This window comes from Brassica napus, chromosome C3 (assembly GCF_020379485.1).
Source record: "Brassica napus cultivar Da-Ae chromosome C3, Da-Ae, whole genome shotgun sequence".
Classification (NCBI taxonomy): domain Eukaryota; kingdom Viridiplantae; phylum Streptophyta; class Magnoliopsida; order Brassicales; family Brassicaceae; genus Brassica; species Brassica napus.
In genome coordinates, this window is record NC_063446.1 from 20034353 (window position 1) to 20060091 (window position 25739).

The following is a 25739-nucleotide window of genomic DNA, read 5'->3' on the forward strand; positions in this document are numbered from 1 at the left end:
AGTAATCTCTTAAGTCTAAACACAATTTTAGACAAGTCCTATGTCTAGGTAAATGTCCATTTGCTTAGAAATCATTAAACATCAAATGTCTTTGGCTTAATTCAATCAAGCAATCTTTAAGTTCAAGTTTAATAACTATCTAGCAATTTTAACATCAAGTGTCCTTGGCTAATCTCACTAGAGCTTAGTTGAGTTGATTCAAACACTTCATCTAATCATGTCTGATGAGAAGTGTTTAGAAATCAGGTTTAGAGTGATCAAGACTAAACAAGCATTAAAAATACTCAACAAGCAAGTTCATACAAGGATCTAATACAATAACACCATAGATCTTCACTAAGTTACTCTAATCTCCCTAACCCATGAATTCTTAAGGAAACTACTCACTAATCTCCATGAAAACACTTAATCTCATAATAGATTGAAGCATATTCAAGTAGATACAACAGAGAATAAAGATAAACAAGGATTAAACAAGCAAATTCAAGAGAATAAGAAGAAAAGAAACTAAAGATTCAAGCTTTCTCTCTCAAGAGTTCTTGTGTTCTTCATAAAAAAGTAGATAGATCCCCAATTATTGTCTGAAAAGTAGTTATATATATCTAAAACTCGAGCTGGGGTTGACCCATAAAAACAGATATTTTTCTCCGTAGTGACCATAAAAGGTCGCTACCAGAGGTCACTACGCCTGTAGCGACCTGACATGCCCGCTACGGGTGGCCGCTAGGACACTTAGACGATTTTTTTCGCATTCTTGAACTCATAGCGACCTCATTATGCCGCCACGGAAGACCGCTACAGAAAGCGCTTCAACTATAGCGGTCTCTCTAACCCGCTACACACTCCCGCTACGGTACTTAGGCGCCTCAGCTCTATCTTCTGTAGCGACCATCTTTTGCCGCTACGCCTGGCCGCTAGGAATGTCATATTGATATGTGTGTAGTATTTTGATCATAAATCCCTCAATACAGCTCCAAACGACTTGAAACCACCTCCATTGTAAAGCTAACTCAATTTCCAGTGTCTCCACAAATTTTGAGCTTCAGAAGAGATCTTTAAGGCCTTCATCCGTGTTCATCTTTCACTCTTTGGACTCAAAATCCCTCCAATGGTCTTCTAACTCATCCATGGTGCTCTCCAACACCTGATATGTACAAATGCAATGATATGCAACCTAAATGTGCCTAAATGATACTCTAGATGACCAAACCATGCAAGAATAAGAAGTTAAAAACATGTAAATTCACAAGATATCAACTCCCCCACACTAGTCCTTTACTTGTCCTCAAGTAAACTTTAAGTCCTAAGAAGGAAGAAGTTTGAAAAAGGGAGCTCATAGCCAAAAGACACACATCCTAGCTCTTCTACAACATTCCAAATGATCATAGCAAACAATCATTGGTCATTCTTTTATCAGTCTAGCTTCTCAATGCCTATCAAACTCTTTTTATTTCTTTATACAAAGTGCAATGCTCATCAATCAACAAGTAACTTCAACCAATTCTCACATTCATTCACACACACACACACAAGGTGGATTCTCACAAATGGGCACATGATCTCAATCACTTGGCTTGGTAGATTAATGGTCTTTTATGAATGAAAAGAAAGGTTCAAATACAATCTTTTTAATGGTGGTAATCACTCAAGAACAAGGAGCATGATCATTATGCAAAATTTATCTAAGACTAGGAGCAATTCATGCATACATAGCTCATTCACATCATTCTACTCTTCTTCCTAAGTGATTACAAATTCTACCCATCTTTTATATTTCAAAACCCAAGTATATACACTTCACTCACATTTCTCACCAAGTGAACTCTCTTTTTTTTTTTTTTTATTTACATGATCAACCAACTAAGAACTTGACACTCTTTTTCTTTCCCCATTATGATCTTTCATTCATTTTTTTTTACTTTGGGGAATTCTAATTGACACACTTAAGAGTTTTTCTTCTTTTATTTTCTTGGTTCCTATTGGTTTTCTTTTCTTATTGACACTCTTTGATCTTTTTTTTTTTCTTCTCTCAAACCCAAGATATAACAACTTAAAAACACACAAACTCACTCACCATCCTAGATGCTAGTTCAAATGAGGATCTTATGCTAGCAATAGATGAGAACAAACATATGTCGCTCCCAATACTCTCAAGATTTTGCACATGACAAGCTATCAATAAGAGACCTCACTCAACAAATCAATATTGGTTTCAAAGAATGGCAAGGGTTTAAGGGTAGGGGAGTGCCATTCGGGTTAATCAAAGGATAATACATGGAATAAGATAACCCAAATGTGTATGAAATCCATGATCAAGTATGCAAGTGCCCATATGCAAGAGAGATTAAATTCATTATGCCCAAGTTCAGTTTGTAATTGGTTTCAAGAACAATGTCAATATCATATGAGCAACATGTTTGAAAAAGAGTTTTCAAGGCTCAAGAGATGCTTGTAGATATGTTCTTTTCATGGCAATTTCAATCATGGCTCCCTATGCATAATTCAAAACACATAACTCTTTTTAAGATTTTTTTTTTTTTTAGAAATCACAAGAAAATCCAAAATGAAAATCATTAAAATCCACACAAATGCAAAGTGCTAGATATGTCAAATGCAAATCATCCAAATAAAAACAAGCAAAATGATCAGTTTTTATAGTACCTCCACCACACTCGAATCACACAGTCTCTTGTGTGACTTTGAATTTGGAGTGGTTTACATGATAGGTAAAATAAAAATTACTAGAGATGTGGAGAGATTTTAAACCGGATTAGAGTACTTACCTTGTGACTGTAGCGACATGAGCATGTCACTATGGATATGTCGCTACGGTCCTTAGCCAAATATTGCATTCTCCTCGTTTGGTCGTAGCAACATGAGGATGTCGCTATGCACGTCGCTAAGGTTGTCCGTAAAGGGTTATAGCGACATGTGTGGGTCGCTATGAGCATGTCTCCACAGCACTTGTGTTTCTTTCCTAGCCTCTTTTGAAACCTTTCCTTTTCCTGAGCACATTCCAAACTGAAATCACACACAATTCACACAAACAAACACACAAACAAGGATAGTTCACACAATTTATTAAAAACATTCACACATATATACAAAGGATACTCTTGGGATTTCCTCCCAAGTGAGCTTGTTTTAAGTCTCTAGCTTGACTTTGCCTCCTTTAGGTTAGACTGTGGTTGGATCGGAAAGTGGAACTGAAGTTCCCAGGTCTTCCGATTTGGTTCCCAAGTAAAGCTTAGCCCTTTGTCCATTGATGGTGAACTCTCTTCCATCAGAACTCCACAAAACTATTGCTCCATAAGGTTTAACCTCTTTAACTTTGAAAGGACCAGACCACCTTGACTTGAGCTTGCCTGGAAACAACTTCAGTCTGGAGTTGTAGAGAAGAACTTGATCTCCTTCTTTAAAGTCTCTTTTCAGGATATGTTTGTCATGGAGAGCCTTTGTTTTCTCTTTGTAGATCTTTGAACTTTCAAAAGCTTCAAGTCTTATCTCATCAAGTTCGTTCAGCTGGATCAATCTCTTCTCCTTGGCACTCTTGATGTCAAAGTTCAGCAACTTGACTGCCCATAGTGCCTTGTACTCAAGCTCAACTGGTAGATGGCAAGACTTTCCATAGAGAAGGTTGAAAGGTGTAGTTCCCAAAGGTGTCTTGTAAGCTGTCCTATAAGCCCACAATGCATCATCAAGCTTGATGGACCAATCTTTCCTTGTAACCCCCACAATCTTCTCCAGAATGGACTTGATCTCCCTATTGGAAATCTCAACTTGACCACTTGTTTGGGGGTGGTAAGGAGTTGCAACCTTGTGCTTCACACCATTCTTCTTAAGGAGGTTTGCAAACAGTTTGTTGATGAAGTGAGACCCTCCATCACTGATCACAACTCTTGGAATCCCAAACCTTGGAAAGATTATGCTCTTGAACATTTTTAGAACCACCTTTGCTTCATTGGTTGGACTTGCAATTGCTTCAACCCACTTAGAGACATAATCTACAGCCACCAGTATGTACTTGTTGGTATAAGATGAAGGAAAAGGCCCCATGAAGTCAATACCCCAGACATCAAACACTTCAACTTCTAGGATGGGGTTTTGAGGCATTTCATTCCTCTTGGTGATGTTTCCTCTTCTTTGACAAGAGTCACACCTTGAGACAAAGTCTTGGGTGTCTTTAAACATGTGAGGCCACCAAAATCCAGCTTGTAGCACCTTTGCAACTGTCTTAAATGTAGCAAAGTGGCCTCCATAGGATGATCCATGACAATGTGTAAGGATCCCATCAATTTCTTCTTCAGCCACTGCCCTTCTATAGAGTTGATCTCTACAAAGTATGTAGAGGTAAGGCTCATCCCAATAATATCTCTTCACATCCTTATAGAATTTCTTCTTGGCATAACCTTCAAGGTTCAATGGCTCTTTTCCACTAGCTAAGTAGTTGACTATATCAGCATACCAAGGACCCTTCTCATCAGCCGCCTTCACCTCTTCAAGTTTCTTTCCTGTCTCACAAACAGCTACCACTGCATGAATAGCCATCATTTGCTCTTCTGGAAGTCTGTCATCAATAGGGATTCCACACTCCACCTTCAACCTGGACAGGTGATCAGCTACTCCATTCTCAACTCCAGGCCTGTCCTTGATCTCAAGATCAAACTCTTGTAGCAGCAGAATCCACCTCAATAGTCTTGGTTTTGCATCTTTCTTGGCTAAGAGGTGTCTCAATGCAGCATGATCAGTGTAGACAGTCACCTTTGACCCAACCAAGTAGCTTCTGAACTTCTCAAATGCAAAGACAATGGCCAATAGCTCCTTCTCAGTTGTAGAGTATTTAGCTTGAGCTTCATCAAGGGTTCTACTTGCATAGTAGATCACATGTGACTTCTTGTCTCTCTTCTGGCCTAGGACTGCTCCTACAGCAAAGTCACTTGCATCACACATGATCTCAAAGGGGAGATCCCAATCTGGCGGTTGAACTATGGGTGCACTGATGAGTGCATTCTTCAGGTTTTTGAAAGCTTCCATACATTCCCCATCGAAGTGAAATGCAGCTTCTTTGCATAACAGCCTGGTCAATGGTCTAGCTATCTTAGAGAAATCCATGATGAATCTTCTATAGAAACCGGCATGACCCAGAAAGCTTCTTATATCCTTCACTGTTCTTGGTGGAGCTAGACCAACCATGACATCTATCTTGGCTTTGTCCACTTCAATTCCTTTCTGAGAAACTTTGTGTCCAAGAACAATCCCTTCCTTGACCATGAAGTGACACTTCTCCCAATTGAGCACCAGGTTAGTGTCCTCACATCTCTGTAATACCCTGCAAAGATTTGACAAACAAGTAGCAAACGAAGAACCGTATACAGAAAAATCATCCATAAACACCTCCATTACATCCTCAATAAGATCAGAGAAAATTGACATCATTGCTCTTTGGAATGTTGCTGGTGCATTGCACAGTCCAAATGGCATCCTTCGATATGCAAAGGTACCATAAGGACAAGTGAATGTCGTTTTCTCTTGGTCATTTGGGTGTATAGGGATTTGGAAAAATCCAGAGTATCCATCAAGGAAACAATAATAAGGATGGTTAGCTAGCCTCTCTAACATCTGATCAATGAATGGTAAAGGGAAATGATCCTTTCTAGAGGCTGCATTCAGTTTTCGATAGTCAATGCACATCCTATGTCCAGTTATTGTTCTTGTTGGTATTAACTCATCATTTTCGTTCTTAACAACTGTTATGCCACCTTTTTTAGGAACTACATGCACAGGTGAAACCCAATTGCTATCAGAGATAGGATAGATCACACCAGCATCTAACAATTTGATTATCTCTTTTTTAACAACATCTTTCAAATTAGGATTTAATCTTCTTTGGTGTTCAATTGAAGTTTTAGATTCATCCTCTAGATGTATCCTATGCATGCACAAAGATGGTGAGATTCCTTTAATGTCATCAAGTGAGTATCCTAGTGCTTTTCTATACTTTTTAAGTTCATTTAAAAGCATAGACAATTCATTCTCAGTCAGCTCACTACTCACAATGACAGGATATGTCTCATTAGGTCCAAGGAAAGCGTACCTTACACCATGGGGAAGAGGTTTAAGCTCCACTTTTGGTGCCTTGAGCTCACTCCAATCAGCTTCATGGAGGTTCTCTTGAATGTCTGCTGAGGCAGCATGTTGAGTCATTTGTGGCAACTCCATGAACTCATCTTTTCCATCCTCCTCAAGGTGAACATCTAGCCTTCTTACTAGCTCATCACTCTCTTTGTTTTCAATCATTTGGGTCTCTCTTTCAATGGTCAGGGCATGTTGAAGAGAGTCCTCAATCGCTAACTCCTCAAGGAAATCATCAGCCAAGGCATCCATCTCATCAATGTAGAATATTTCTCCTTGAGTTGTGGGCTTCTTCATCATCTCCTTGATATCAAAATGGAGAATGTGATCTTTTCCAAGGTGGAGATCAATTGTGCCATCTCTCACATTCACCATTGCTCCAGCAGTTGCCAAGAAAGGTCTTCCAAAGATCAAAGGATCTCTAGGCTCTTCATCCATCTCAAGCACTACAAAGTCAGTAGGCACTTCACAATTTCCTATCTTGACAGGAAGATCTTCTAGGATGCCAATGGGGAGCTTGACAGATCGATCAGCTAGCACCAAAGAGATCTTGCACTTTTTATATTGTGTAAACCCAAGCTTCTTGGCAATGGATAGTGGCATGAGGCTGACACTTGCTCCCAAATCACATAGACATTTCTCAAATGTCAAAGGTCCAATGGCGCATGGCAGGGTGAAACTACCAGGGTCTTCTAGCTTCCTTGGGACAGTCAGTCTCTGAATAATGGCACTGCACTCATGAGTAAGAATCACCATCCCTTCCATCTCTTTCTTCTTTTGTTCTACAGCATCTTTCAAGAACTTGCTGTATTGTGGAACCAGCATAAATGCATCAATTATGGGCATGGTGAGCTGAACTTCACTCATTTGCTTGTCAAACAAGGCTTTGTACTTCTCTAGGAGTTGCTTCTTGAATCTTCCAGGAAAGGGAAGCTTTGGCTCATAGGGAGGAGGAGTGAACAATTTCTCCTTTGTTGATGTAGCAGCCTCATTTTTGTTCTCAACTTTCTCCTCTCCCATCTTTCTCTTGCCCTTAGCTTCAACTATCTTCTCCAAGATTTCCTCATTAGTCTTCTCATCCACAATCACCACATCATCATCTACATTGATGACCACCTCCCCACCTTGTTTCTCATTATCCTTAATGAGAACTTTAGGAGGCAACTCTCTTCCACTCCTTAGGGTGATTGCCTTCATTGTCTCCTTTGGGTTTTGTTCAGGCTTTCCAGGTAGGGAACCTTGTTGGCGACTTGAGCTGGCTGTCATAGAGACAAACTGGTTCTCCAAGGCTTTGAACTTGTTGTTTAGATCATGGTAATTCCCATCAATCTTGTTGTGGAGATTTTTCAGCTCATACCCTAATTGTTTCTCACTTCTTGTTTGTCCCTCCAATAATTGTTTCAGCATAGCTTCAGTACTACTCTCTTGTGGAGGTTGTGTTGATGATCCAGCTTGGTCTTGTGCAGGTTGACTTGGTTTTGGTGAGAATCCAGGAGGGAAGTTCTGTTTTGGTTGGTAACCACCTTGGTTGTTGTTGTAGAATGGCTTAGGCTGATTGTTGTAGAATGGTCTTGGCTGGTAGTTGTTGAATGGCTTCTGTTGGTTGTTGTAGAAGGGTTTCTGTTGGTAGTTGTTCTGGTTTTGATAGTCATGTTCCTTCTTGTACCATGTACCCTGAGCATTGACATAGTACATATCTTCTTGGCATTCTACTCCATCAGCTTCAGAAACCATATGTAACTCCTCCTTCTTGTTCTTTTCTGATAGTAGCATGTCAATCTTTTCTTGTATTGCTTTCAGTTCTCTTTTTGTGGTCATATCTTCTCCTCCCCCACTTCTGTCTCTTCTGTCATATTCATCATTGTAGACAGAATCACTCTGTGCCATGTTCTCCAAGAGTTCTAATGCATCTTCGACAGTCCTCCCCAAGTAGTTTCCATTGCTTGCAGTGTCAAGCTGGCTTTTGAATTTAGGCAAGACTCCTCTGTAGAAAGTGCTTAGCAAGCTCTCATTGTTGAAGCCATGGTGGGGACATTGAGACAAGTAGGTTCTGAATCTCTCCCATGCCTCTGAAAATCCTTCAAGTCCTTTTTGTTGAAAACCAGAGATCTGATTTCTAAGGTTTGCAGTCCTTGTAGCAGAGAAGAACTTGTTGAGGAAGGCCTTCTTGCATTCATCCCAAGTTGTGATAGTATCACTTGAGATGTTTTTCTCCCAAGTGTGAGCCTTGTCTCCCAAAGAGAAGGGAAACAATCTGAGCTTGAAAGCATCCTCTGAAACTCCATTTGTTTTTGACAAGCCACAGTATTTATCAAATCTGTCAAGGTGATCTAGTGGGTCTTCCAAGGCAAGTCCATGGTACTTGTTGTTTTCAATCATGTTGATGAGGCTGGACTTGATCTCGAAATTGTTGTTGGCAACTGGCGGTCCCCTAATGCCCAACCTATTCCCATTTATGTTAGGTTGATCATATGTACCGATGGCCCTAGCTTGGCGTTGTGGTTGTCTAGGTCGAAGGTTGGCAGCTCCTTGACCATTGCCCTCTTGAGCAGCTCCAGGAGGAACTTCTTGGACATTTTGTCTATGATCATCAACTTCATAGACACCTTCCGGTTGATTCGGGTTTCTCTCCATCTCAAGCCCCAATCTATGTAAGTGGGCTTGCTTTTCTCTTTCTCTTCTCTGTCTTCCCAACTCTCTTTCTAAGGCTTTGATGTTGTCCACTCTTGGTGCAAGATTTGTTGATCCTTTGCTTCTCAAGTTCATGCACCTGTCATCCAAATATATATGAAGATAGATAATTAGTAACTTAAAAACAAAGTAAAACTCAGTCTCAAGCAAAGACTCAAACGCAATGTCACAATCAGACCAGGATCGGCAACGGCGCCAATTTGGTAATAGGTTTTTTGCCTATTGCAAATGTTGTAGTATAGTGGGGTGAATGTCGAACCAGTCCTAGTGATGTGAATCAGTGAGAATACAAGTCATTTCTTAAGCTAAGTAGATTCAATAGTGGTGAGTGTGTGACAACTAACAATAGCAAACAGAGCAATACAACAAGGTTTTAATCAATTTAAACAAGTGAATCCATGGGTTAAGGGAATTGACTTCAAGTAACTAAGATCCAATCTAGGTGACAAGCTTTCAATCAAAGTAATCTCTTAAGTCTAAACACAATTTTAGACAAGTCCTATGTCTAGGTAAATGTCTATTTGCTTAGAAATCATTAAACATCAAATGTCTTTGGCTTAATTCAATCAAGCAATCTTTAAGTTCAAGTTTAATAACTATCTAGCAATTTTAACATCAAGTGTCCTTGGCTAATCTCACTAGAGCTTAGTTGAGTTGATTCAAACACTTCATCTAATCATGTCTGATGAGAAGTGTTTAGAAATCAGGTTTAGAGTGATCAAGACTAAACAAGCATTAAAAATACTCAACAAGCAAGTTCATACAAGGATCTAATACAATAACACCATAGATCTTCACTAAGTTACTCTAATCTCCCTAACCCATGAATTCTTAAGGAAACTACTCACTAATCTCCATGAAAACACTTAATCTCATAATAGATTGAAGCATATTCAAGTAGATACAACAGAGAATAAAGATAAACAAGGATTAAACAAGCAAATTCAAGAGAATAAGAAGAAAAGAAACTAAAGATTCAAGCTTTCTCTCTCAAGAGTTCTTGTGTTCTTCATAAAAAAGTAGATAGATCCCCAATTATTGTCTGAAAAGTAGTTATATATATCTAAAACTCGAGCTGGGGTTGACCCATAAAAACAGATATTTTTCTCCGTAGTGACCATAAAAGGTCGCTACCAGAGGTCACTACGCCTGTAGCGACCTGACATGCCCGCTACGGGTGGCCGCTAGGACACTTAGACGATTTTTTTCGCATTCTTGAACTCATAGCGACCTCATTATGCCGCTACGGAAGACCGCTACAGAAAGCGCTTCAACTATAGCGGTCTCTCTAACCCGCTACACACTCCCGCTACGGTACTTAGGCGCCTCAGCTCTATCTTCTGTAGCGACCATCTTTTGCCGCTACGCCTGGCCGCTAGGAATGTCATATTGATATGTGTGTAGTATTTTGATCATAAATCCCTCAATACAGCTCCAAACGACTTGAAACCACCTCCATTGTAAAGCTAACTCAATTTCCAGTGTCTCCACAAATTTTGAGCTTCAGAAGAGATCTTTAAGGCCTTCATACGTGTTCATCTTTCACTCTTTGGACTCAAAATCCCTCCAATGGTCTTCTAACTCATCCATGGTGCTCTCCAACACCTGATATGTACAAATGCAATGATATGCAACCTAAATGTGCCTAAATGATACTCTAGATGACCAAACCATGCAAGAATAAGAAGTTAAAAACATGTAAATTCACAAGATATCAACTGAAATGCTGAGCAGATCTTATGGCCTTAACATAAGCCGTGTGTATGCTCATGTCTACGAGTATATTCTTCCCACATCGAAGATTCTGTTCACATTATTTAGAATGAGTATATGTCTAGTGTAGAAACATTGTTGGTGATTGACAAGGTTAATGAATCAGAGTTGTGCTTACTCTTCCAGTATCCTGCTTTGGGTCCTTTGGAAATCCTTTTACTGAGGTTGAATCAATTGAACGGAAAACCTAAAGAAATGAGATGATTTAATGCATCATATTTCTGATTAATCTTTTTGGCACCACCACATATGACTATAATGCATCACATTTCTCAATTACCTGAACATGCCAAGACTCTGGATCACTATCATTAGTAGAAGAAGCTTCTGATAGTCCCATGATTTCAGGTATCATGTTAATCTTAAGCAAAGCATCATCAGAACACGACCGATGTTTCCAAATTTTGTGTTGTTTTTTTATAGCTTTTTCCCAGCGTTGTTCAAAATTAGTAAGCAGGTCATATGCACCTGGACCATCAATTTTGCTGTGTAGATCATGCCACGGTTGTCTTGGTCCATCTTCAGCATTAGGCTAATATGAATATTTAAAAGATTTTTTCGTTCAAAAAAAAATTTAAAGATTATTAAAACAGATGAACAACAGTGGTATCTAAACTCCAAAAATGGTTACCACAAAATTTGGGTTATGGACGTCATCTTTATGGAGTGTCTTCAATGTCGTAAAGAGAGGATGGTTAGGAGTATCAAAACGTCCGTTGCACACGTCTAGTCCTCCAACAAATCCTACGATCTTTCGTCGGCCCTGACCAGCATCAGCATCTACAATCACAGTTTTTTGATGATGTGTGTAGTAAGTTTCAACTTCCTGATCATCACAGCAAAGTTCAGATGATTAAACTATACATACAAGAGTTTAAGAATTGATGCAGTAATCATTGAGCATCTTACATTTTTTTTTACTAAGCCGTGGAGACCTTCAGCATCTGATCTAGGACAAATAATCACTTGCACTGACGAGTTCTTGAAAAAATGACGAGTCTCCTCATCGCTTGTGTTCATAACTCCTTGCTGCGCGCATACAACCACGTTAAAAACAACAAAAGGATTGTTGCTTCATATAATACATCATATTATAGAACTATTTTTGCACTATTATTATAGTTTATAAGAGTTGGGCACTTACTTTTCTGTACTTTGGAAAGCTCCTTGAAGTTGGATCATCCCACACCAATAGCAACACTCTAACACCTTCTTTAGATCTTTTTTTAAGCAAATCCCCTAATGTACCATCGGTTGGATCATTATTGCGACGAACCAGCCTAACCGGATGGTAAACTGACCAACCTGTGATATATATCAAGTTCTTTGCCTTTCTAATCGCATAAGCCATATCTTCCCAGCACTTTCCATGTATATACTTCATCCCACCATCGAGATCTACACTCGGAAGTGTCCCGTCTTCAACATGAGCATCTTGATATAGAGTAACTCTACCGCCTTTCCTCAAAGGGAAATATGTACCGGGAACTCCTTCGCACTCATTACCAACACCCATTTGGTAAACTTTCATCATTTCAACTGGAGAGTATTGAATAGACAAACTCAACACAGCACCCTTTTTACATGGCTTCCCACTACTGTTAAGTATCGGAAACAGCCCTTCGATCCTATTCCCTGAACACAACTCCTCGGTTGGGATTCCAACATCTCCTATGAACTTGGCTCCAAGTTGGTCACTGTCTTCCAACACAAACTTAACCACCTCGGCATGGTGAGCCACCGGTACATGGAAATGCTGCATCCACACAGGATTCTCATTGTTGTTGATAACAAAAGTTGTGCCAATCTTTGCACCTGCGATAAAGACAGTCACGAACGGATCACTTGTATTGTTCCTCGTAAACTTCCCGAGCCGATCCATATTAGGAAGATTTTTAGCCTCCTTAACACAAATGTCTAAGTTACCGTGTAACAGTTCCCCCCTCACAGAGCCGGTACTTGACCCTTCCATGGACATTAGTTTCGGTTTAAACAAAAAAAAAAGAAAAAGAAAAAATACTAAACAAGGAAACTTTCAGTAGTTGGATCAAATCTTGAGCACAACCCACAAGACAAAAGAAAAGTTTAGTGAAACCCTTTGAGATACAGATTCATACCAAATCTATAAACTATATATAGAGGAAGGGGACGTTGACTTGAGCACAAATAGTGATATTTATAGAAAGCATTGGGCCCCAAGGAGTTTGACAATTTCATTTTCAAGTTGGGCATAACTAACTTATATGCTCCAACTTGAGGAAGGGTGTATTGGAATATGTTATACTTCCTAAGTAGATAAATATGAAAAACGAATATATCCTTGCCCTACTAGGTATACCAATATATAAATACTAGACCTTATGGTCCATGAAATACAACTTAACATTCTCAAAAAAACACTTGTCAAGAACCCACAACACAAAAGAAAAGTTCAACGTTTGATTTATCTGCATTTGTGGATCTGTTCCAACTTTAGTCCCTAGTGACAATATAGTGAATGAAAAGAACTAGTCGTGCCTCCAACAAATGATATGATTGACCTCGTAAAAATTGACTTTGTAAACAGGTAAAAAATATTATATTGACACTTTGACAGTGAGGTTGTAATTCATAGAAGAATTCAGATGTTGAAGCAAAAGGGTTGGGAATGTGCGTTCGAAAGTATGACTCTGAGTTTTCACTATCACAATGTTGCTATTTGGAGCTACGCACCATGATTTTGTCAATGTCTGAAGAACCCAAAGAGGTCTTTGGATCCAAATTGTTTGTAAAGTGTTTACCGAACTTGTTCAGGTTGTTAAATACACATAACACATCTATGTTACATCTACAAGTCCATTACGAAAAGCTCCGTCCAACTGTTAACAAAAAGAGCCTCAAATAATAATGAAGATTTTGAAAGTCCAAACACTACAAAAACAAAAACTGATCCCATGTGTGGACGCTTCTTATATTCACTTGAAGGGATTTTCCAACTTTTTAGTCTATTAAATATAGCCAGTTGTCCCAGCAATTAACCTGATAAGTGATGAAAGTTTATGAATATATATAATACTAGGGCAAACCCGCCCGCCGGTAAAAAAAATAATACAAATTTATTTTACATGTTTAATTTATTTTAATTAAAAATATTATTAACGTTCATAAGTTCTACATAAATTTCAACTATTCATTTTAGAAATTATTTACTTGTCTAATTATTATAAAATTGTAAAAAAAAAAATTCTTTAATCATATTTTTTAAAATTAATAATTTTCACGATGTAACAGAAATAACTTATTCATTATAACTAGAAATATTTAAAGATAGATAAATAGATAATATGAAACTATTGTTACTCTTTATACATATACATGTTCTTTTTTGAGAAATGGTACATATATACATGTTTGTTAGACTCTTATATGTACTATTATATATGAAAATGAAGTTAACCATGTTATCAAAATGAATTGAAATTTTGAAATAAATATTACTGTATAACTTATAAAACATAATCTTTAGAATAATTTTATTGTACATTATTATATACTGATTGTATTTTGTTATTGCATACACTTATTTCTTTTGTTTATAAGAACTTTGCAATTTAGGTTTGAAATATTTCGTTATTTTAAAATTTTCAAACTAAATTTGGATTTTTTTTGTTTAATCATATATATTATTTGTTGGTTGTGGTTTTCATTTATTTATTTATTTTTTTAATTCTTAAGATTCACTTTATTGTTGGCTTAGATTTGATGAATCATGATAACCAATATTATAAATGAATATTTCTCTTATGTTATTAAATAACTTTATGATGAGGTGATGACATTTTTTTTTTCTTTTGATAAAGGATTTATGAGGTGATAACATGAGAAGAGAAAACATGAATGCTGTCCTAAGAAGGAGACATCATCGAGAAAAAATATCAGATTCTATTCAAATACATGAAGAAAACACCGAGCAATTTTCATTACGTACGCTTGTCATCAAATTCAGCAATCAAATCATTTTCAGTTAAGAAATATACACCAAAAGAGAAACAAAGACACTGTTTTAAGTGAATCAGTATCATCAATCCCATTAAGAAATATACTTCCGAGTTCTTTTACGATTATCAAGAAACATTTGTTGTAGGGCTATGACTCCATTTATTAAGTGAATCAGTACCATCAATCCCATTAACCGTAGAAGCTCTTTCGTGGTTTCATAGTCTTTTTGAGTACTGGTTCATAGTATGATTATAGCAAACACGTTCACAGTAGCTTAGTTTTAGGGGAAATCGGCCAATTCCTACATCAACAAAGGTCAACGGTCCCGATAAGTACATAAACATCTTACATGTGCGAAAACATACATCAACTAGTTTAATTTTCATACATGAACTTTCAAAAATTGGTTTTATCATACATTGATCTAATTTCCGTTAGTCAAACGTTGAGTTGTTGTTAACCGGTAATAGAAAATCGGCTAATTCCTACATCAACAGGGACCAATGGTACGGGTAAATACATAAACACTTCACCTGTGCAAAAACATACATTAACTAATACAAAATTTAAATTCAATACATGAACTCTTGAAATCTGGTTTTAACATACGCTAAAGCTTGACATTTACCTAATTTCCACTAGTCAAATAATATCGAAGATAAATTGTCTGTCACGTATTGATTAAGTAAGGTTTTTATTGTATTATGTGGTAATTAAACTGTATTACGTAGTAATTGAGTGAGAAAAATAAATCATGTAGGTCAAACGATTTCTTTCTCGTGTAATTCATTAGTTAGCTTTTCTCTTTAATTTTTTTCTTCAACTTTTTCGACAACAGAAAACACTAACACCGAGAAAACGAAAGAAGGCAAAATTGAACAAAGAGAAAAGAGAATGTCTTCAATAAGCTAAACATTCTCATTTCTCTCTGTCAATTACTACGTACTATGGTTTAATTATCACATAATACAATAAAAATTTTATTTAATCAACACATGACAGACAATTTATTTTCGGTATTATTTAACTAGAGAAAATTAGGTAAATCTATTTTATTAAATTTAAATAAAAAATTAAAATTAACATTATTTTCAACAGATTTATTAAATCTTTTCTTTCCTTATTTTCACTCAACTTAACTACTTTATTAATTGCATTTTTTCCAAATAATTTGACAGCATGTCTTATAGAAATATAAAACAGAACTTACCTATATTTAAGTGTTTTACATTTTTTTATACTTCTTAACTACTTCATTAAGATATGGATATCAGGTATACGGTTGGGTATGGATTGGTTCATTCGGATATCGAGTTTTGTTTTGGGTTTTGAAATTATGCTTTGTTCGGTATTATAAATTTTCTGGTGGGATTCAAATAGGGTCTTTCCAGATCCGGGTGGGTTTGATTTTTATGTGTAGGAACATAAAAATGAACAAAATTTTATATAAATAGGAATGTCATTAAACAATTTATAAAAAAATTAACAACAAATATCCGCGCGGATGCGCATGTCAAGCTTTAGTGTATGTTAAAACCAGATTTCGAAAGTTTATTTATTGAATTTAAATTTTGTATGAGTTGATGTATGTTTTTGCACATGTGAAGTGTTTATGTATTGATCTGGACCATTGGTCCCTGTTGATGTAGGAATTATGCTATTTTTTTGGTACTGGTTAACGACAACTCAACGTTTGATTAACGGAAATTAGGTCAATGTATGATAAAACAAAATTTTGAAAGTTCGCGTATGAAAATTAAATTTTGTACTAGTTGATGTATGTTTTCGCACATGTAACATGTTTATGTACTGATCGGGATCGTTGGCCCTTGTTGATGCAGGAATTAGCCGATTCCCCCCCCTAGTTTTAGTATCTTGTTTTCTTCTGCCAATTGAGACACCAAAATATCTCTGTAGAATTAGAATCCATATGATTATTCTACGGTACAAATGAAAGCTTGAAGACAAATATCTCTTTTTTAAAGAAGACGGAAATACCTAAATTTGATATACGTACCTGATGTGTGTGTGAGAAATCTTAAGAAGTGACAAAGACTCAAAGAACATGCCAAGAAGGCACTTTTGCTCTTGCTTGTCATGTCCTCGGAGTTGACCATGTTGTAACCACAAAGAGATATTCAACGTAGGGATATGGTTAATGCCCTCTGCAATCTCAACAAAACTGGTCTTCTTCGTGAACCTAATAGAAACAATAAGATTTACAATTACTCCATCGAGTTAATAAAAATAATAAGATTTACTTTTGGTGTACAATATCAGAGCTTCAGTTAATAAATATACCATCTCATTCACCAAAGTAAAATAAACACCCATTAGATCACAACCCTTATTCCCATTATGTGCTTCCCAAAACTGCAGAACCTTTGTCACAATGGTCTCCCCACACCTACCAACCTTCAAATCCGAAACCAGAAGTTTCAACTTTAAAATTCTCGTACCGAATTAAGAATCAAAGGATTGAAGTGATGTTTGCAAGGGACTGAGACTTACATCGTTATACTCGCAGTTTCGCTCTAGAAGTAATGGGAGATGCATTGAATGAGCAATCGTGAGAGGAGTGGGAAGCTGTTGTCAATGATGGCGTTGATGATGACATTTGGATTCACGCACTTGCATAGCGTCACCGGATTACTTTCGTCGGTATGTGGAGACCAAAGGATAAGACACGACTACTTTGCTCCACCGGGTATTCGGTCAAACCATCCCTTTTCCAAACCTACACATTCATGGCCTCCCTTCTTCACACTTCTATCTCCTAATCTCTCCCTCAATTCAGCAGCCGCAGCAGCTCCAACTCGACCACCAGATCCTTTTCAACTACCATCTCCTCCACAATTTCCATCGGAGACAAACTCCTTGACTCCACTCTCTCCTACCTCGATCCCACTACGGTGATGTCAAAACAGTCATCGTCTCCTCCCTAATTGCCGGGAAGAAAACCATCTTCCTCGCCGTTCCATGAGCTTTCACTCTAACCTGCTTGCAGAAAACGTTCATGGATTCGTTAAAGCCAGAGAGATCTAATCCAAAACAAAGAAGGCGAGTAACAGCTGTATGTGAAGAATGAGATGATGAATTATATGGATGCAAACTCAACTATTTATAGTTGCAGATTCACCGACTGGAAGGAGAAGAGATGCATTGAATGAGAAATAGTAGAATTATGGGGAGAATAAGTTAAGAAGAACTTTAATGACAACAACAGAATGCAATCCGTAACTGTTTGGTTTCCCATTGTCGATGAGAAGAACTCCAGTCGAATCGACACGAACGCTGGATTCCATCAGAGATTGGCTGGTGTTAATCATCTCTAGCGAAAATAGGAAGAACCCCAAAAAACGGCAAAATAGAGTGGAAAGTGCAGTCATTGTTATGAACCAGACTGTGGATGACTCATAACCAAGAGATTATGATTTGTAATCTTTTTATTTATCTATGACGGTGTAATCTCCTATATAAGGAACCTCTATGTTATGAATAAAGATAGACTTTTCCATTACTTTTATAACAGTCATGAACAAAAAAAAACATTACTCTATATATGGAGTAATGCATTTTTTTGTTTGTTCATGACTACATTTTCCACTCTATTTTACTTTCTTTTTTGCAGTGGGGTTGAAGATGCTCTAATAGTGTAAACTTATTTTTTATTCTATATATAGAATAATATTTTTTTTCGTTCATCACTCTATTTTTCACTCTAAAATAAAGTAATATTGGAGCAATATCCAACTCTATTATAGAATTACTCTATTTTAAAAGAAAAAATAGAGTAAACCATCGGAGATGGTCTTACGGGATTGCAGGATTTAAGAAGATCAGAACAAAAAATTTAAATTTTTAATTGGTGCCACAAAAACAATTGAAGAAAAAAACTAAAGGGACCCCCAAAGATAAGCTAAAATAAAATATGTGTCAACGGTCAACTAATTGGACACGTTCAGAGTCAACTATTGAAGAACAAAATGTTTTTTTTTTTTGACAAAATTGAAGAACAAAATGTTCTCAAATAAGTTTCACATTATCCTGTTTGTTAAGAAAATTCAAAGAAACATTGCCTTCGTCTTCGCCATGGCCGGTACTTCGTTTCTTGATACGATTTTCCGAAGAAGAAAGAAGAACTCTTCTGACTTCACCACTTCTGGTTTCCTAAGCAGTAAGTCTTGTTTTTTTTTTTTCGTTTCTTATCTTCTCACATGTGACTCAAACCCCTCACAAAAACTAGATTTATTTCCACTTGTCTCTACTAAATTCTGCAGCTTTCGAATTCGACTTTGAAACCATTAGAGCTGCAACTGATAACTTCTCACATGTGATTGGTCGTGGGGGATTCGGTTCTGTCTTCAAGGTTTGGTTCTCTGATCATGATTTTTATAATTTTAAAAAATCAGGCTATTAGGGTAATAACAGATTTGTTTTTTATTTTAAAAAAATCAGGGTAGGCTTCAAAGCGGGGAAGAAATAGCAGTCAAGAGACTACTTGGAAGTTCCATTAGAAGTGAGAGAGATTTTCGTAATGAAGTCGAGATTTTGTCAAAGCTAAGGCACAAGAATCTGATCCATCTTCTTGGTTTCTGCTCTAAACAAGACCAACGTTACCTTGTTTATGAGTTGATGCCTAACTCAAGCCTCCAAAGTTATATATCTGGTTAGAAAACATTAAAGCATCCTTTATAGATCCAATCTTGTCTAGTTTTCAAGCTCTACTAGTCATTATTTATTGTGGTTATCTGCTTCAGATCCTCATAGAGATTCTCATCAGCTAAGTTGGGAGATGTGTCGAAACATCGTCCAAGGGATAGCTCGAGGGCTACGTTACATTCACGAAGAATCCCAGTTATGGGTTATTCACCGCGACATTAACCCTACAAACATTCTATTGGATTTAGAATTTAAGCCAAAGATTGCGGGTTTTGCATTGGCTAGGATGATGCAACAAGGTGAGAGTGAAGGGGAATCAACTGTAATTGCCGGTACCATGTAAGTGATGTCTAGTTATTTATATATGCAAGTGTTGATGTTTTAAAGAGCAAAAGAGCGTTAGAGAGACTAATAAACAACATTTTGTGATGGACTACAGAGGGTTTTTAGATCCAGAGTACATGAGAACCGGTCGTGTTTCTATCAAATCCGATGTTTATGCCTTTGGAGTTACCATCTTGATGATCATCAGCAGAAGAAGAGCTTTAGTAGTGGGGGCGAAGAATCACTAATTGAACATGTGAGTTTAAATTCAAGCAAAAGTATATGCAGTTGTTATTTAGCCAGCCGAGAATATTTTAGATTAAATACAATAAATTATTGTATAATTTAAGGGTCATAAAAGATATTGTCCTTTAAGATTTAGGAAGTAAGGCTAATGTTTTATTAGGTTTTGTCCAAAACCTACTCTGGTTGTTATGTTAAGTAGTTCTTTAATGGTGTATTTTATTAGGTTATGAGATGTTGGAACAGAGGAGAAGCCATCTATGTGGTCCATGAAGTGATGAGAGAACAAGAACGAGAAGATTCGATAAGCGAAGTCTTGAGATACATTCACATTGCTTTGCTATGTATCGATGAAAATGCTGAGACAAGGCCGACTATAGATAAAGTTCTCCACTGGTTTAGTTGTTGCTCTACTCCTTTACCCGAACCAACAATTAGTGATCGATTTCTTGTAGAGGCAGAAACAAATCTGTCTTTTTCGCCATCTCTATCTCCAGGATATAGCTCTGATATGTCTCCTACGTCTTCACGTTAGGGAGATTGGGTACTCTGTTTATTGGGTTGATGAGAGTTTATGATGAGAACGATTTATTGATTACTCTTGTGTAATAAAATACGCAAGCTACATTTCGGATTAATATCTTGGTTTAAATCCATTTAAACTCCTCTATATCTTCTAAAAACAATTTAATACATTTCACCAATAACTTTAAACATGATCCGCAATCATATGAATCGAAATTGAATGACTTCCCAAACATCCTTTATTTTTTATGTAACTTTTGCTATTTTTTTTCATATATTTTGTTGATAAAGTTTTGGATGATATAGTTTTGCAAGCTATCTTTATGTATAAAATAGATCTCGACAATATAGAATAACTAGATGAAAATCCGCGCGCATATGCAAAGTGAGATTTTTAAATTTTTTATCGATTTGATGTAGTTTTAACATTTTGCAGCACTACAATCTTTATCGATTGTAAAATAACGAATACAAATGTTGGTCTTTTAAATTTTTCATCCTTATTGAAAAGTTAATGTATTACAACTCATTATAATTATTTTTAAGACTTAAACATTTACATTTAATATTGATTTTTTTTCTTGGTAATTTTTTAAAAATATGGTAATAACTCATAGATCATCATTAATATAATAATAAATAATATAATAGTACAAATGGAAATCTGATAATATTTTATTTATTTTATTCTATTTTTATAATTATATAATTTTTATTACTAACATTTTTTTCAAAATTGCAATTTTCTAATCTTAATATGATAGTTTCTTTTTAATATCTAAAAATTTTAAAAATATTATTTGTATAAGGTTTAGTTATATACCAAACATGTTTTTCTTAAATTTATTAAATTTTATTTAACATATTTTGACCAAAAAATTGATAGAAAATATTTTCAAGATTTTAGTTTTAAATATATACATATATTATTAAACATAAATTTAAATAAAAAAATATTTATTTTATTTTAATTTTATCATACAATTAATAAAATCTAAAAACAAAAAAAAATACATATTTTAAATGTTATTTAAATTTTAAAACTTTTATTTCTTTACATAAGTGTAGAAAAACATCTAGTTTGAGATAAAAGGGAAGTATGCATACACCATTTTTAGATCGTTTTTTTTTTTTTTTTGAAATTTCAGGCTTTTGAAATGCGAAAAAGTTAGAAACATGTTAGGATATACAAATATTTGGTAAATATCTAGTTTTTAAAATGCTTTTTCTCTCAACATTTTAAAGTATTATTGACAGCTCAACCGTTAAATACCCCAACAATAGATAAGTTCCGACCGAAGCCGCAACGTACAGAATTGTTTCTAAATATTCGGCAAAGAACCGAACCGCTTGTCTCTTTGTCCCGAAAGGTAGTGTATTATCTGATAAAGAATCGAAGAGAACTCGTCAACGCTACGTTTGTGCTTTAATGAGACGACACATGCCAACTCATGCAGTGAAGAAGCTGGACACCCACGTGTAACTCACAGCCTCACCTCGTCAGAGAGGATTTTGGACCTGTGTAAAGTCTACAAATAGAAGCAGCCTTCACTTTTCACTCGTATCTTAAGATTGTTGACTCCAACACGCAAACAACAAAAACAAAAAGAAAAACCTAATTTTCTGGAAGATAAAGCTTAACCGAAAGCGAAAGCAAGCTCGTTTTTAAAGGGCTTTAAGCTTTGATTGTGTAGGTTACAGTGTACGAACACGCAATAACAGCGTGAGACGTTAATAGAGTTCTTCTTTTATTTAAGGATTGTTTTTTTTTTCTTCAGTCTTGTTTTGCAGATTTCTGATATTGAAACTAAGCAGAGATGTGTAGTTTGGCAACAAATCTCTTACTCCCATCGACGATGAAACCAGCTTTTACAGAGAAACAGAACACTAACTCACTCTTTCTTACAAATAAAAGATCCTTGATGCAGAACAGATCTACTGTTCCTGTAAGAATCTCACACCCTATCCTTGTGACTAAATTCTTTCGATTTTTTTTACTGTGAATCTTTCCAAGTAACAGAATTCCAATCCTAAGAAAAAAAAGAATTCCAATCCTGTTATTTTAGGTTATGTGCTCTGTTTTTATGATTGTACGCTGTAGTCCGTAGATTGCATTTTTTGGATCTAAATTCGATTTATTAAAGATTAAATCTTTATGTGCTTATGAATGAATAAGGTTGCAAGATTGTTTGGACCGGCGATTTTTGAAGCCTCCAAATTGAAAGTATCGTTCTTAGGAGTTGATGAGAAGAAGCATCCATCAAAGCTCCCAAGAACTTACACCCTTACTCACAGTGACATAACAGCTAAGTTAACTTTAGCTATTTCCCAATCTATCAATAATTCTCAGGTAAATATTAAAAAACCTCTTCTACAGCCCAAAATTTTAGGGTTTAGTGTTTTCGAGACCGATGTTTTTTCTGTTGTTTGTGGATCACCAGTTGCAGGGATGGGCTAATAGATTATTTCGGGACGAAGTAGTGGCCGAGTGGAAGAAAGTGAAGGGTAAAATGTCCCTTCACGTTCATTGCCACATTAGCGGAGGCCACTTCCTTTTGGATCTCATAGCGAAGCTTCGGTACTACATATTTTGCAAGGAATTACCGGTGGTAAGTATGTGGTTTATGTACTATTATGATTTTGATATGTAACAATGTTACCTCTTAATTGTTTGACTTACTGACTTATAGGTATTGAAAGCTTTTGTTCATGGGGATGGGAACTTGTTGAATAGTTACCCTGAGCTACAAGAATCTCCTGTTTGGGTTTATTTCCATTCAAACATCCCCGAGTACAATAAGGTTGAATGTTGGGGGCCGCTTTGGGAGGCCACGCAGCACAACCACGATGGAAATAGAACACGCAAAAAATGTGAAACTCTGCCGGAGCTAGCATGTCCCGATGAGTGCAAGTGTTGCTTTCCGTCGGTTAGCACGATCCCGTGGTCTCGTCGTCATTATCAACATGACAGAGGGAATGAGAATGAGAATTTCGTGGGTGGCGAGTTGGGAATATCTGTCCCTAACTCTGAGAGATTGAAGTGATAGATCTCGTGAGGATGTTTCTTTTTCTTTTTCCTTTGGTGGTTAGGAAAGTTGGAAGGAATATGAAAGTTATTTGTTAAGTGTTAACAGTAAGTAGATGAAAGTTTTCCAACAGTGTTAGTATTACTACCCTCTGTATTTATATATTTACGAAGTCCATGTTATAGAAGACTTTGTTACGTGTGTTAAATGATTTTTCTTGGTTGGCAACAACAAGAGACGATACTTTGATGCAAAGATTCTGCATCAATTTTATAGAAGCTTTGGAACTATGGAGCTCCAACCCAAGGCTATGCCTATATATATTACTAGGTGTCGCTTAATTATTATTAAATGATTGTTTATTGTTTCATTTGAAAATGATTGTGTATTATAAAAAAGTAAAATTTTATATAATATATTCATAATTATGAATAAATCTTTGAAACTATTCAATATTCTAGTTATATAATATTTAGGTTTTGATTTGATTAATATTTATTTTAGTTTTTTCTGTTTTTAAATTTTCTGACCTTTTTATTAAAATATTTTTTCAGAAAACAATATAATATATATATATATATATAATATTTTTATTTTAAAATACATTTATTTTTGAATAACTTACATTAAATTAATTGTTAATCACTTGTTTAATAAAATATATATTAAATTTATATTTATTTTGACTTTTTTATTATATTAATTTTTAAGCAATAATCTAATTTAATAAATAAATCCAATTCTTTACTAAGGATAACTACTATTTTGCCGTCTAATTCTAATATGAGAACTCATTGCTAATTTTTTTTTTTTGTAATTCTCACTAATTCAATATAAAAAATATTGTAAATGATTACTGTTTTTTTACCATGTATCTACATGAAATTTTCTTTTAAGCAAAGCCCTCGAGAGGATTTGTTGATCCATGATTTATGATGTTTTTATATATATGTAGATAACTTTAAATCAATAACAAATTTTGTTTTCAATACACTTCTGTATATTAATTAGTTATATTCAATTATATATTTAGTAACACTTTTTTTGGACCAAAAGATTTATTGATTATTATGCAATCAAACATTGTTGTACAAGAAAAGGAGACATGAATGGAACAAACTCCAATCTGTTTCATAAACAATAGCTTTCTTAGCTAATAGACCTGCACAACTATTATTATGATGAAAATCTACGTAATCAAAGTTTGTCTTCCAAATAGCTACGGTTGGATATTAACTGTTGTAACCGAGGGCTAAAAACTTCTCGAGTAAGATACTTATGGATTGAGATATCATTCTGAGATATCCGAGTGAGGAGCATGCATGCATTGACCGGATCAGTGCCGATAGTTCGGATTTTATCACCGTTGGTCGTCCCTCAAATTTTCCCATCCCAGCTTCTAGTAAGTTCCCATGATGGTTTCGATGAAATTTAATAACACTTTTAAAAGGTCAATTTTTTAATATATGTACATTGAGACAATTATCTTATACTATGAAAATAAAAAGTACAATATAAGGGAGAAACGGGAGCTCGAAATAAATTACGGCTACAAAGCCTGAAACACGTTAAAATGTTAAATTTTATGTCTTTAAATGTTTATAAGAAATTAAAAAACAAGGAAAAATAATAAATGAAACGCAGACAAAACGTGTAGAAAACTAACCAGACAACATAATATATGAACCAAAAACAGTTTATAAATAAATGTCTGAACAGTACAATAACGAACTTTGTTTGTTCTGACAACAATGAAGTATGTTTAACTCTAAATTAAGGATCATGTAACCGCAACGTTTGCAGATGCGGGTGTTTGTGGTTTTAAGCATTATTAAGAGATTTGCATGCTTGGTATAACGGTTAAAAATTGCGTTAACGAGATACTTATGTCTGGTTAATTATCAAAAGCAACAATCGTTAAATAATAAATTGATATTATTTCATTTTATATAATTATAAAAATATAAAAAATGATATTATTAATATATATAATTATATGTACAAAGTATACTATTAAATTTTAAAAAATTATAGAAAATATTTTTGTTTTAAAGTTGGGATAGTTACGACTGGTTAATTATCAAATGCAGCAATCGATAAATAAAAAAATTGATATTATTTTATTTTATATAATTATTAAAATATAAAAATCAAATTATTAATATATATAAAATTATATGTATAAAGTATACATTTAAAATTTTAAAAATTATAGAAAATATTTTCGTTTTAATGTCTTATAATATAAATTTAAATATTATATATATTTTAGTATTTCAATTTAAATTTTATTCAATATTTTTATTTTGTATTTTTTTAAAAATTATTTTTCCCTCACAACCACAACGCTAGCTTGAACCCGCCTTTGAATTTAAAAATTTTAGT

The 25739-nt window shown here is 35.3% G+C and overlaps 2 protein-coding genes, 1 non-coding gene and 1 pseudogene across 7 annotated transcripts; 3 read left to right on the forward strand and 1 right to left on the reverse strand.

Moving 5' to 3' along the window:
• Positions 1–8149: 8149 nt before the first annotated feature.
• Positions 8150–8256, forward strand: LOC125584726. The gene has a single exon (XR_007321635.1). It is a non-coding gene; the product is annotated as a small nucleolar RNA R71 (small nucleolar RNA).
• Positions 8257–9618: 1362 nt separating this feature from the next.
• LOC125583655 (phospholipase D gamma 1-like) lies at positions 9619–14774 on the reverse strand. 2 transcript variants are annotated; one of them, XM_048750973.1, is made up of 7 exons: positions 12523–14774; positions 11741–12411; positions 11506–11625; positions 11228–11422; positions 10877–11128; positions 10715–10783; positions 9619–10627 (listed from the first exon to the last, which is right to left on the reverse strand). In XM_048750973.1, exons 1-7 carry the CDS (start codon positions 12572–12574, stop codon positions 10538–10540), a joined length of 1449 nt encoding a protein of 482 aa, XP_048606930.1. In that variant the 5' UTR covers positions 12575–14774; the 3' UTR covers positions 9619–10537. The 2 variants fall into 2 exon arrangements, with proteins under 2 accessions (XP_048606930.1, XP_048606929.1); XM_048750972.1 differs by having other exon boundaries at positions 11741–14773.
• Positions 14775–18542: 3768 nt separating this feature from the next.
• LOC106388567 lies at positions 18543–20468 on the forward strand (annotated as a pseudogene).
• Positions 20469–21891: 1423 nt separating this feature from the next.
• On the forward strand, positions 21892–23562 carry LOC106388569 (protein STAY-GREEN 2, chloroplastic-like). 4 transcript variants are annotated; one of them, XM_022697339.2, is made up of 6 exons: positions 21907–22018; positions 22107–22276; positions 22381–22384; positions 22505–22678; positions 22770–22937; positions 23019–23562. In XM_022697339.2, the coding sequence occupies exons 2-6, from the start codon at positions 22146–22148 to the stop codon at positions 23370–23372; spliced, it is 831 nt and encodes a 276-aa protein (XP_022553060.2). In that variant the 5' UTR covers positions 21907–22018; positions 22107–22145; the 3' UTR covers positions 23373–23562.
• The last annotated feature ends 2177 nt before the right edge of the window (positions 23563–25739 follow it).

What these genes read in the sequence shown, in the direction of transcription:
- LOC125583655 (XM_048750972.1), bottom strand. Translation starts at nt 12,574, where the DNA reads ATGTCCATGGAAGGGTCAAGTACCGGCTCTGTGAGGGGGGAACTGTTA. An exon ending in ACGGCTTAGTAAAAAAAAAT is followed by an intron (nt 11,423 to 11,505) that starts GTAAGATGCTCA and finishes TGTGATGATCAG; the next exon opens with GAAGTTGAAACTTACTACAC. An exon ending in CAGAGTCTTGGCATGTTCAG is followed by an intron (nt 10,784 to 10,876) that starts GTAATTGAGAAA and finishes TCATTTCTTTAG; the next exon opens with GTTTTCCGTTCAATTGATTC.
- LOC106388569 (XM_048749313.1), top strand. Translation starts at nt 22,146, where the DNA reads ATGTGTAGTTTGGCAACAAATCTCTTACTCCCATCGACGATGAAACCA. An exon ending in AATCTATCAATAATTCTCAG is followed by an intron (nt 22,679 to 22,769) that starts GTAAATATTAAA and finishes GTGGATCACCAG; the next exon opens with TTGCAGGGATGGGCTAATAG. An exon ending in TTTGCAAGGAATTACCGGTG is followed by an intron (nt 22,938 to 23,018) that starts GTAAGTATGTGG and finishes ACTGACTTATAG; the next exon opens with GTATTGAAAGCTTTTGTTCA.